The 12,212-nt window shown below is 43.0% G+C and overlaps 2 protein-coding genes across 4 annotated transcripts in view; one reads left to right on the top strand and one right to left on the bottom strand.

The window, feature by feature from the left end:
* LRRC72 (leucine rich repeat containing 72) overlaps nt 1-11,344 on the bottom strand; it is a 114,878-nt gene extending 103,534 nt beyond the window's left edge. For 2 of the 3 annotated variants that reach the window (XM_070424387.1, XM_070424389.1), the window contains exons 1-2: nt 11,257-11,344; nt 6,443-6,605 (exon numbers count right to left, since the gene is read on the bottom strand). In XM_070424387.1, coding sequence (XP_070280488.1) covers nt 6,443-6,445 — 3 coding nt within the window. In that variant the 5' untranslated portion in view covers nt 6,446-6,605; nt 11,257-11,344. Of the gene's footprint in view, nt 1-6,442; nt 6,606-9,443; nt 9,492-11,256 lie in introns of those variants that run through there. The other variant, XM_070424388.1, reaches the window with a different exon arrangement.
* Nucleotides 10,744-12,212, top strand: part of CRPPA (CDP-L-ribitol pyrophosphorylase A) — a 163,949-nt gene continuing 162,480 nt past the window's right edge. Inside the window, exon 1 of the mRNA XM_070424386.1 lies at nt 10,744-10,964. Coding sequence (XP_070280487.1) covers nt 10,744-10,964 — 221 coding nt within the window. The remainder of the gene's footprint in view (nt 10,965-12,212) is intronic.

The raw sequence follows: 12,212 nt of genomic DNA, 5'->3' as shown, positions 1-12,212 counted from the left end.
CCCCTTCTGTCTGACAGTTCCTTCCACAGTTTCTCTGGTCTGACACATTTACTCATGCTGTTCAGAGGATTTGAAACTGGAGAGAAGTCTCCCACAAGATAGGACTCAAACCAGTTCCACTCCCAAGATATGAAGAAGCAATTCACAGTTCAAATGTAGCACACATGACTTCAAGAGATGTGTAATTTAGACAGCCGAGGTTGTTGAAACAGGACCCCCTGAACATAAGAAAGAAATTGGGCAAAATACATGATTTCTCCTCTATTGTTAACACCAGAGGATTGTTTATCAAAAACTGATTACCATGGAGTCATTCATTTGAAAAAAGTTTGTGCATCTCTAGTAGATACTGGGCCCTTTGGCTCCCTTTTCAAGATAATGTAGGTTTAATGTTAAGAAATTCTTTGTTGGGTGTCTGTCTCTGCAGGTGAAGAAAAAACCCATATCATTTTGAAGTTATGGCTCTTCCATCAAATAAATGGCCACAACAAAGTGTGGCCATTTTGGGGGGTAATAGAAGCCACCTTCCAAATTGTTCATAGACTTTCAAAGGAATTGTGTTGGCCATCTGTGTTATTGCAAAAATTTTCCATATTTTTTAGTTTTATTGAATTTTAAATTAAGACCATCATGTGAAATAGTTTTAACTCTGATTAAAGTTATATTTAACACAATTGTAATGAAAAAAATGAAAAAATACAAATAATGAAGAACTTTCACATCATTATTTCACTCTTTAATAAAGTGTAGGCCAAACAGTATGGTTCTGAGGACAGTTTCACTTACAAGTGACCAAAAGTTTGTCACATTTTGGAAATCAGTTCTTGGTCTGTCACTTGTGATCTATAACCAGAGGGTTTTCAGTAACAGAAGTAATTTCTTAGGTATATACTCAGTTTGTTAATATTTCAGCCCTGGTTTTAGCTTTTATGATGGTAAAGAAGAGGGTTTGGCATAGTTATGAATAGCTCATTGTGAATAACCTGTAGAAACAAAGGATTGCAAAGAGTGGATCAGACCATACAGATTACCCTCCAATTCTTTGACCTCTTCCTATCTTGGGAAGAAGGCCTAGGAAAAATCCTTTGAATCCTCTGCCCTGCTGTGAACAGGAATCTATGGAATCGATATCTTTTGAGTAGATGTAGGAAGCTGCTAGTAATACGTTTACTAAGATTATTATGTGCTAGAGGCCCAGAACATGAAATTCATGCAAAAGTAGGCCTTCCTTCCCCTGGCCGCTGGCACCGGCTTCCCTCTGGCACCCAGAACCCGGGCTTCCCTCGCAGCCCCAGCTTCATCTAGAAGGTCTAATTAGCATGTTATGCTTTTGTGATTATAGATAACTAGAGGCCCGGTGCACAATATTCGTGCACTGGTGGGGGGGAGATCCCTCAACCTGGCCTGCGCCCTCTCACAGTCCGGGACCCCTCAGGGGATGTCTGCCTGCAGGCTTCGGCCTGCTCCCCGGGAGAGGCTCTTGCCACTGCCACTGCGCTCACCAGCTGTGAGCCCAGCTTCTGGCTGAGCAGCGCTCCCCCTGTGGGAGTGCACTGACCACCAGGGGGTAGCTCCTGCATTGAGCGTCTGCCCCCTGGTGGTCAGTGCGCATCATAGCAACCAGTCATTCTGCCGTTTGGTCGATTTGCATATTAGGGTTTTATTATATGTGATATGTAAGTGATTATATTATAAAAATATATAAGAAATACTATATATATTAATAATTGTACCCAAGTGGTTCCTATGAAAAGTGAAAATTTGGTAGCATTAATGATGTCAAATATTTCATTCAGTCCAAAGGCTAAATATTCACTACTTTTACTTTTTTAGGTATATAGGAAAAACAAAAACAAAGTGTACAGGTGAGACAGTTAATAATTAACTGTAAAAGAAATACTGAGAAAATGAAAGATAATAATCTTGTTATCATGTGCTATTTAGTTTGAATTCTCTACAGAAGAACCTCAATTTTCAGTGCCACCTTTCTTATGTATATAAATAGATTGAAAGTCAGAGCTCAATAGACAGTACTGTCCAAATAAGATACATAATGGCAAAGCGGGAATTAGAATTCATCGGCTGACAGAAATGCTGGGCTGGCCCATGGTAGAACAATAATTTATTTTCTTTGGCTCGGATTTCAAGATTTAAAGGTAAACCTTTAAGCTGCTCATTAGCATTTGTGAGCAACACCCCAACTAACCTCTAGAAATACTATTAAAACAGTAAGTGCAGTTGGAGAGGAGGGAGATGACTGACAGTGCTAATGATGCTTGAATTAACAATAGAAAAATGAACCCAAGTTGATCTAAAATTCTCTAATAATAATTTTCAAATTCCCAAGGTAAATATTCCAAGGTATACTGGCATACTGAAACAGAGAAACAAAAAGGGGAACTTTAAGCCTTTTACATAAAAAGATGAGAGCGCTTCTTTATCTATTAAAAAATAAGGACATGCCAATGTGAGGTTATAAAATTGTGGTATACATTGACTACAACTACACTTTAAACATCCCAAGTACACTAGAATACATTTTGTCATTCACGAGGTAATTAAAGTGTTTATTAAGCAATCATAGTGCACCCAGGACCTAGTTATGGGACACAAAGCTGAATGAACAGTGTTTTCTTTCTTCAATCACATCCATGTATTTCTAACAATATATAACTTCATTTGCAGATCATAGTCAACATGTAAATTTGAAGCTATTGCTGAGCATGAAGCTTTATAAGTTTCCTATTGTAACAATTTACCAAAAATTGAGTGGCTTAAAACAGTACAAGTTTATTAGCTTAGTTTTATAGATGTCAGAAGTCTGAAAATAGGTTAGTGGGGCTATGTTATTCTGGAATTTCCTGGAAAAATCTGGTTCTTTGCCTCAGCCAGCTTCTAGAAGATTCCCTGTATCACTCCTACCTCTGCTTCCATTCTCACATTTCTTTCTCTAATTCTGACCTCTTATTACACTGGGCCCATCTAGATAATACAGAATATTCTCTCCATCTCAAGAACTTTATCTTAATCACTGCTCCCTTTAATAATGTCAGGTACCTATCCACAGGTTTGTTTTGTTGTTGTTGTTTTTTTTACTGCTGCCTTTGCATCAAAGCCAGCTAGTGCATTTTAAATACAGAGGGTTAGCCTTTACTAATGAGAAAATTCAGATTTCTTAAGTAAGCAAAGACCTTATTAAGATGACCTAATACACAAACAACTGTTTTATTTATTATTATTTTAATCTTCACTTGAGGATTTGTTTCTATTGATGTTAAGGGAGGGGGAGGAGGAAAGAAAGAGAGAAAGAGAGAGAGAGAGAGAAACATCAATTTGAGAGAGAAACATTGATCAGTTGCCTCCCATATTTACCCTTACTGGGGATCTAACCCACAACCTAGGTATGTGCCAAGATCACAGGACAATGCTCCAACTGACTGAGCCACCTGGCCAGGGCAAGAAAATTGTTTTGACATAATGCAGAATCTTCGCTTTCTTGACAGAAAACTTTTTAGTTATCAGAAGCAGACCAATAGTACAAGTAAACATTGAATATTAAGTTTTAATACACTATTTATATTAAACCTTATTTAAAAAAATCACTTCTAACAAATGAATTCAATCTTATCCAGCTTGATCACACATAAAATTTCTTTCTCAAGATTTATTTTTATAAAAGATTTTTGAAGATGGCAGTGTAGGTAAATACCTGTATTCACCACCTCCCACAACCAAATGAAAATTACAATACAGAACAACCATCATCCAGAACCATGGGAAAGCTGGTTGAATGGAGGTCCTACAATTATAAAAGTAAAGAAAAAAGCCCACTGAGACTGGTAGGAGGTGCATAGGCCTGGAATGGGAGAGTCTGGCACCCACGTGTGCTGCTTTCTTAATTGAAAGGGAGATCTTTCTGTGGAGCCCACCTGGAGGAGCAAGGGGTCCCATCCCCACACCAGACCCCCAGCTCATGGTCCCAGAGCTGGGAAAAGAAGAACTACGAGCTGTAAAAACCAGTGCGGATTGGGGTTCAGTGACACAGAGGCTACTGGAGACCCAGCTGTTCCTCTTAAAAGGCTGACACCACAACCTGAACTTACTAGTACAAGGTTCTGCTTCCCCTGAGCTCCAGCACCAGGGCGAGGCTCTGGGGAACACAGTCACATACCAGGAGGAATGGATTGTCTGGCATCAGAGTAGGAACTCGGGGCAGCTTTCTCCCAGACTGGAGGTGCTTGAAGGGATCATTGTTCCTATGCTGGGACTTCCCTGGTTGGGTAGCAGGGATGACTGGCAGCCATTTCTGCTTGCTCCACCCTGGTGATTCCCTAAGACCCCACCTCATCCAATTTACAACCCTATCCAAGCTGTGTGAAGCAGCTTTTGCATATGAATGGCCTGGTCCTTGCTCAGGGTAAAATCTCTCAAACAAACTGCAGCTGGGTCAGGGAGCCCCAAACCTATCAATAAAAGGCTCAAGACCCAGAACCAGCACCTGCCTGCCTTGATTCACAGCTAGGCCTCATCTGAGCACTTCCAAAGCCGATACAAAGAGGAGGAATCTGCAGATCTCTCTGCAGCTCCTGCTGGGTGGCCTCAGGCAGTGGCTTACTTTGCACCTCTCTGGAGACCCAAGAGCCAGCATACCCAGTGGTCAGTGTCAGACCATACCAGATTACAACTCTACACATCCATTAGCAACACACTCAAGGGGAAGACTCAGTGAGCACCAAAGCCCACTGAAGCAAGTCCTACTCTGGCACCGGGACCTGGGCTGCTTCCCTCCTCCAGGTGCTGGCAGGCAGCCAGGACCCGGGCTGCTTACTTCTGGCTGCCCGCAAGCACCTGGGACCTGGGCTGGCTTCCCTCGGGCCCTGGCTTCATCAGGAAGGATGTCCAGAATGATATCTGGAAGATGTTCAGTCTAATTAGCATATTACTCTTTTATTATTATAGATGGCCCTTCAATAAGGAAGTAAAAGCTATCGGAGGACAATCACCTATAAGGGGTAACATAAGTCTTATTAAGTTATCAAAGAGACTTTATTTTAGGTCCCCTTTAACATTTCATTAGCTTTTTGCAACAAATCTGTCAATGAAGCTATTTTAGAATTTTTTGAAGCCTTATGGAGGCTCTTGCATTCCAATAAAATATAGGTATCTTATTCTGTATATTTGATTTGGAAGCCCTTGCTTTTAAGTGCACTTTTAAATGATCTCAACTAATTGGAATGCTTCTCATAATTGCTATTGTAATTTTAGGCTATAATATCCTTTAGGGCTGGGGGCAATTTCATAGGACCCCACAGTAAATGGAGTTTAGCTCACATTGCTGTTTGGCCATATTTTGAAGCTTCCAACCTAACAGTTACGAAGCCAACTTTTTTGGACATAAAATTTTTAGGTTGTCTTTAGTTAAGATTTTGCCTTTTTTCTTTTCCTTTTGTTTCCTTAAGTATAGGACAATTGTATTTCCAATGTTCTGAGTTTTTATAATATCTGCCAATGTCCAAAGGCAAATTAGGAAGGGATCTGAATGGACTTTGGTTTTCATTCTCATATCTGTCCTTCCATCTTATTAAGGACTAGAGGCCCAATGCATGAAATTCATGCAAGGGACTTGGCCCTCGCAGCCCTGGCTGTCTCGCTGCCCCAGCTGCCCACTGGTTGTTCCAGAAGGTGGTTCCACCATCCGGTCTAATTAGCATATTAGCTCTTTATTATATAGCATATCTTAATGACTATCCATTGTAACAATAAGAGAGTTCTTTAAAATTTTTTCTTTCTTTTAAATTTACAGCTTTTTCCAGTTAAAGGGATCCATTGTCTTGTCTTGATGGCTTGGATCTTAATAGTGACTCAAATCAATATGAACACATGAATGCAAGAGGCATCCCCAAAGGAAAGTGCAAAAAGATGCAACCTTCAAAAGATAAAGTTAATTCCCAGAGTTGGAAACAGCTATTCCAAAACACTGGGAATTATGTGTTCCCCTGTTTTTAATGGGGTGTTTGGATTCTCTAAACTCAGACCCGCAGCCTACTCCACTACCTGCCAGATGTATATGCATCCTTTGACGGGGAGAAAACAAAAATGAGGGGCCCTGTTTTTAACATCTCTGGGAGGAAATGGATAGACAAAGAAAACTCCCTTGAGAGCTTGGAACGGCTGACCAGAAAGCAAGATGCACCCCAGCAGGTGCACTCTCTGTATGGTGGAGGCCAGAGAGAAAATATTCTCACTGGTCATAAACTAAGCTCTCAGGACATATTACAAGATGAAAGGAGAGACACCAGACACACACAAAAAAGAGAATTAAGCAAATCCAGGAGTACTCATACCAAGTAACCAAGAGTCACCAAACCCAAGACACTAGTTTCACAAATATTTTCTCCTGCTAATCTATATTTAGTAAAGAAGGAAGAAAAAGGACTCCTACCATTGTGCTTCCTCTGAACTCTGGAGACAGATATCTGGGAGTCTGATTTGGCAAGAATTCTTATCATTTTGGCTGGCTCATGTTAGTGGTTCTGGGATCTCTCTATTGCAGCAGCTTCAGGGTGAGCAATGCCCAGCGGTGAGGTATCAGTATTTTCAAATGCCTGTTGCAGAGAAGATATTCTCATAATGTGGCTGCTATAACTTGGTATAAAGTAATAAGGAAATTACATCTTTTACCCAAAGGATGCATTATAAGGAATTCATTTTTATATCAATATAAAAAGATACAGAAAAAATATTGCTTCTTATACTGTGATATACAAATGAACAGTCTGCCCCTTTTTTTCTATACAAGTCTATCTGCTAAATGTTATTAATATACAGTATGTAAAACATAAGGATTCATAGTGAACAGAGGAAAATTAGTATATTTGCTCTAAGAAAAAAATAAATAAGATTCTGGCTAAAAATTGTCAAGGTTTAGGATATGTAATAATTATATAGCAATTGGCATAATAAAGCCTTTATTTCTATGCTCTTTTCCCCTCAAGACTAAGAAAATGAACACTAGCTTTAATTCCCGTTAGATTAAAAAGGGAGGTATAAAGATCAATATTAATAGAAACAATTAATTGATTTGTCTTTCTGCCTCTCTAGATAGACACACTTATTCATCTGGTTAGTCAACAGATATTAATTGAATGCATAGAAAAGCCAGACATAGGTGTGGTAGTGGTGCTACAGAGTCAAGTGTAGTATGATGCCTACTTATGAGTTAAGAGTCAGTGATCAAAAAATCTTCAACTAGAATGGAGCTAAATGTGAATTATAATGACAGGAACACAAGTGAAACTTAGAGTGCTTGTAATAACAAGATGAAATAAAAAAAAAAGATAAGAGCAGAAAATTTATATTTTAATTGTGTATGCTGTAATTTTTAAAAAATCTTTATTGTTGAAAGTATTACATATATCCCCTTTTTCCCCCATTGACCCCTCCAAGCCTTCCCCCCGCCAACTCAGGCTCTCACCACCCTATTGTCTGTGTTACTGGTTTATGCGTATATGCATACAAGTTCATTGGTTGATCTCTTCCCAACCCCCCTCCCCTGCCTTCCCTCTGAGGTTTGAAAGTCTGTTTGGTGCTTCTGCCTTTGGGTCTATTTTTGTTCATCAGTTTATGTTGTTTATTAGATCCCACATGAGTGAGATTATGTGATACTTCTCTTTCTCGGACTGGCTTATTTCGCTTAGCATAATGCTCTCCAGGTCCATCCATACTGTTGAAAATGGTAAGAGTTCTTTTTTTTTTTACAGCTGGGTAGTATTCCATTGTGTAGATGTACTACAGTTTTCTAAGCCACTCATCTGCTGATGGGCACTTAGGCTGTTTCCAGATCTTGGCTATTGTAAACTGCCCTGCTATGAACATAGGGGTGCATATATTCTTTCTGATTGGTGTTTCCAATTTTTTAGGGTATATTCCTAGAAGTGGGATCACTGGGTCAAATTGGACTTCTATTCTTAGTTTTTTTTTTGTTTTTTTTTTTTAGGAAACTCCATACTGTTTTCTACAGAGGCTGCAATGTCTGCATTCCCATCTGATGTGGACGAGGGTTCCCTTGCCAACACTTGTCATTTTGTTGATGATAGCCATTCTTACAGGTGTGAGGTGGTATCTCATTGTCATTTTGATTTGCATCTCTCAGATGATTAGTGACTTTGAACATTTTTTCATATGCCTCTTGGCCTTCTGTATGTCTACTTTCGAGAAGTGTCTATTTAGGTCCTTTGCCCATTTTTTAATTGGATTATCTTCCTTTTGTTAAGTTTTATGAGTTCCCTATACATTTTAGAGATTAACCCCTTATTGGATGTATCATTGGCAAATATGTTCTCCCATGCAGCGGGGGCTCTCTTGTTACTTTGTTGATGGTTTCTTTTGTTGTGCAGAAGCTTTTTATTTTGATGTAGTCCCATTTGTTTATTTTATCCGTAGTTTCCCATTGTCCTAGGAAATGTATCGGTAAACATATTGCTTTGACATATGTCTGATATTTTGCCACCTATGGATTCTTCTAAGATTTTTATGGTTTTCCATCTTATGTTTAAGTCCTTTATCCATTTTGAGTTTATTTTTGTGTATGGTTTAAGTTGGTGGTCTAGTTTCATTTTTTTGCATGTATCTGTCCAATTTTCCCAACACCATTTATTGAAGAGACTATCTTGACTCCACTGTATGCTCTTGCCTCCTTTGTCAAATATTGAGCATAATGGCTTGGATCGATTTCTGGGTTCTTTGTTCTGTTCCATTAGTCTGTATCCCTGTTCTTATGCCAGTACCAGGCTGTTATGAGTATAGTGGCTTTGTAGTATAACTTGATATCTGGTATTGTGAACCCTCCAACTTTGTTCTTCTTTCTCAAGATTGATGTGGCTATTTGGGTTCTTTTTTTTTTATTGTATGTGAATTTTTGGAGAGTTTGTTCTAGGTCTGTGAAATATGCCGTTGGTATTTTAATGGGGATTGCATTGGATCTATAGATTGCTTTGGGTAGTATGGACATTTTTAATGATATTGATTCTACCAACCCATGAACACGGTATATTCTTCCACTTGTTTAAATCTTCCTCAACCTTTTTCAATGTCCTGTAGTTTTCAGAGTACAGATCTTTTACCTCCTTGGTTAAGTTTATTCCTAAGCATCTTAATTTTTTTGTTGCAATGATAATGGGATTGTTTTTTTAGTTTCTCTCTCTGAGAGTTCATTATTGGTGTATAAAAAAGCCATCAATTTCTGGGTGTTAATTTTGTTTCCTTCTACATTGCTGTGTATGCTTTAATCTTAATTGGGAAAAAAATAACAAATCGGAATATTATAACCCAATATTTTCAGTGCTTAAAAGATTCCCTTTTTATGAACTTTATATTAACTATTGCTGGGTGAAGATGGATAAATATGAATTAGCAAATATTTAATTATATATACTTCAACTCACATTAATTTAATCAGTAGTTCATTCATTACATATTTATTAAGCCTCTGCTATATTCCAGGTGGTGGGAATACAACCTGAAACAAAAAAAAAGTAAGCCCAGAGATAGAGAAGCATCGATCAGACCATCAAACCTCAGAGGGAAGGTAGGGGAGGGTGGGGGGTAAAGGGGAGAGATCAACCAAAGGACTTGTGTGCATGCATAGAAGCCTAACCAATGACACAGACACCAGGGGGGTGAGAGTATGAGGGGGGTGGAGGTAATGAGGGGATAAGGACACATATATAATACCTTAATCAATAAAGAAAAAGTAAGGAGTTTGCTTTCATGGAGTTTACATCCCAGGGAACTAATATAATATGTTCTGACACTCCACACACTTCACTACATTTTCATGCTAATCTCGGCCAACAAGGACAGTACTAAAAAAGAGAAGATATGTTTCAGGGTGGATATTCCTCAACTCTGTACTTCTGTGCAAGGGCCTTAGGCAGCTTTGTCACGAGGTGTGCAACCTTACACACGGTACTTCAACATTACGGCTTGTTTCCTCCTCTGTAAAAGGGACACAGGAGCAGTTGGGCCCTCCTAGAGACTAAATGAGGTCATGTGCGTGGAATGTCCAGCAGTGATTCGTATTAAGGCCTTTGCTCTGTGGTTCCAAAATGTACCTGCTTATTGGAACCTGAGGATTTTTAAAAACCTCTCAAACCCTATTTGCCCATTTGTTAACCTTGATCTCTAAGGGAGGGACGTCGGTGGCAGCAGCTTTGGAACTCCCCAGGTGGCTTCAATTTGCAGGTTGGGTTATTGATGCCTCCTTAACCCAAGCATTTGTCCATCTACCTGTCTTGACCTTAGTTTAATGAAAGATCATCGAGATGCACATCTCTCTGTCCCAGCCTGTGACTTTAGTCCACGTTCTTTCAAATCTTCAAGGGATAAGAGGGAGTCCAGACCTCCACAGACTTGGCACCCTTGTAAGCGCGGTATCTGGGGGCGAACCCTGGGCCCGCGGCTCCCGCCGGGCGGGCCCGAGGGGAAGCTGTGCGCGGGGACACGCAGGCCCGCCGGGGGCGCTGGGCGCGGCGCAGAGGCCTCCGCCGGCGGAGAGGGAAGGTCCGCACCGCGCCGCTCCCCGGGGAACCGCGGCTGCCCGGCGCTCAGCTCCGGGGGCGCTGTCTGTCTGCGCGCCCTGCACCCCTGCGCGTGTCCGCCCGGCACCCCGCGACCCCGCCCGGTGGCCTCCGCAGCCTCCGCAGCCCGGGCCTCTTCGGTCGGGAGCGAGCGGGACCCGCCGCCATGGAGCCCGGGCCTCTGGGCGCTTCCGGGCCCGCGGAGCCGGGGCCTCGCGTGCGCGGCGGGTGCGGCGCGGCCCCGGCGGCCCCGGCCTCCTCGCTGGCGGTGGCGGCCGTGCTGCCGGCGGGCGGGAGCGGGGAGAGGATGGGCGTCCCCACCCCGAAGCAGTTCTGCCCGGTCCTGGAGCGGCCGCTCATCAGCTACACCCTGCAGGCCCTGGAGAGGTAACGCACGCCGCCGGCGCGCCCGGCCCGGCCGCCCGCCCTGCTCCCTCCGCCCCCGCCCCCGCCCTCCGCCCGGGCCCGCCCGCCGCCTTCCCCGCGGCTGCCCTCGCGCGGGCGCCTTCTCCCGGCGGCCGGGGGCCCACTGCCGGCCGCAGTCCCTGGAGCGTGGGCGCCATTCCCGCCCGCACTTCAGAGGCCAGCAGCTCTGCCCGGTGACAGCGGGGCCCGGCCTGCTCGCCGCGAAGCTGGGCTGAGGGTGCATGGGGGTGGGGCGAGCAGGCGTTAGTTCTACCTGTGGCCCCAGGAGGAGAAGCTGGGCCAGGAGCCCCCTTGCCCCTGCCTGTCCCTCCTACAGCCTCGCACGTCCTCGCCTTCCCATTCCCAGGCGTTCTCCCTGTGGCGCATGCGCGCGGGCCTTGGCGCATTCATTCTACCCATGCGTTCACCAAGGCCACCTGAGCGATTCATAGAAGGTACACTGCTGATTACTGGGTGTGGAAGGTGGACTGAGGAGAATTTAATCCAAGCCTTTTTTACGGGAGGGAGAGGGAGAGGGAGACAAAAACGTCAGTGATGTGAGAGAATCAACAATGGGCTGCCTCCTGCACGCCCCACACTGGGGATCAGCCTGCAACCTGGGCATGTGCCCTGTCCGGGAATTGAACCGCGACCGCCTGGTTCATAGGTCCACGCTGAGCCACACCGGGCTGATTTCTGAGTATTTTAATGGATGAAACAGATTTAAGGGTTCTACTTTGAGGCCGGCGCGTGCCTTATTTTATTAGGAAAATGGGCTGATTAGCTAGTTGGGGAAATGAAGGAGAGAGAGGGATGGGATGAAGAGGATTAGAGGAGCTGTAGTGTGGAGCTGAGGAGATGAAAAGAGGGGTATGCTATTTTATTAGCTTTGTTTTTAGCATCGAGTAATGAATGTGAGAGAGCATGGGGTGAGGCTGGAGGGGGGAACACGGGGATTGCAAAGGTCCACGTTCGTGTTGTTGAGGTGTTTAAGCTTCTTGAAGCAGTGGGGAGCTATGATAGTATTTTAAACCTTGGATTGATGTGAGATGTTTGAATTAAAGATAGATGGCATCTTTTAGCATAGCCTTTGCTGGCAGCTTTAAGGAAAAGGAAGTTAGTGAGATTCTAGTCAAAGAATAGTAGCACCCGCCCGCCCCTCCCCCCACAATGCTTTCACACACCGAAGAAGCCAGAGGGCCCAAGTTGCTTTGCATATTGTTATTTTAC

Source organism: Myotis yumanensis, unplaced genomic scaffold (genome assembly GCF_028538775.1).
Source record: "Myotis yumanensis isolate MYYU_CA2020_CCGP unplaced genomic scaffold, mMyoYum1.0.hap1 SCAF_9, whole genome shotgun sequence".
Lineage (NCBI taxonomy): Eukaryota > Metazoa > Chordata > Mammalia > Chiroptera > Vespertilionidae > Myotis > Myotis yumanensis.
Note: the sequence above shows the minus strand (reverse complement) of the source record. Positions and strands in the feature narration are given on the sequence as shown.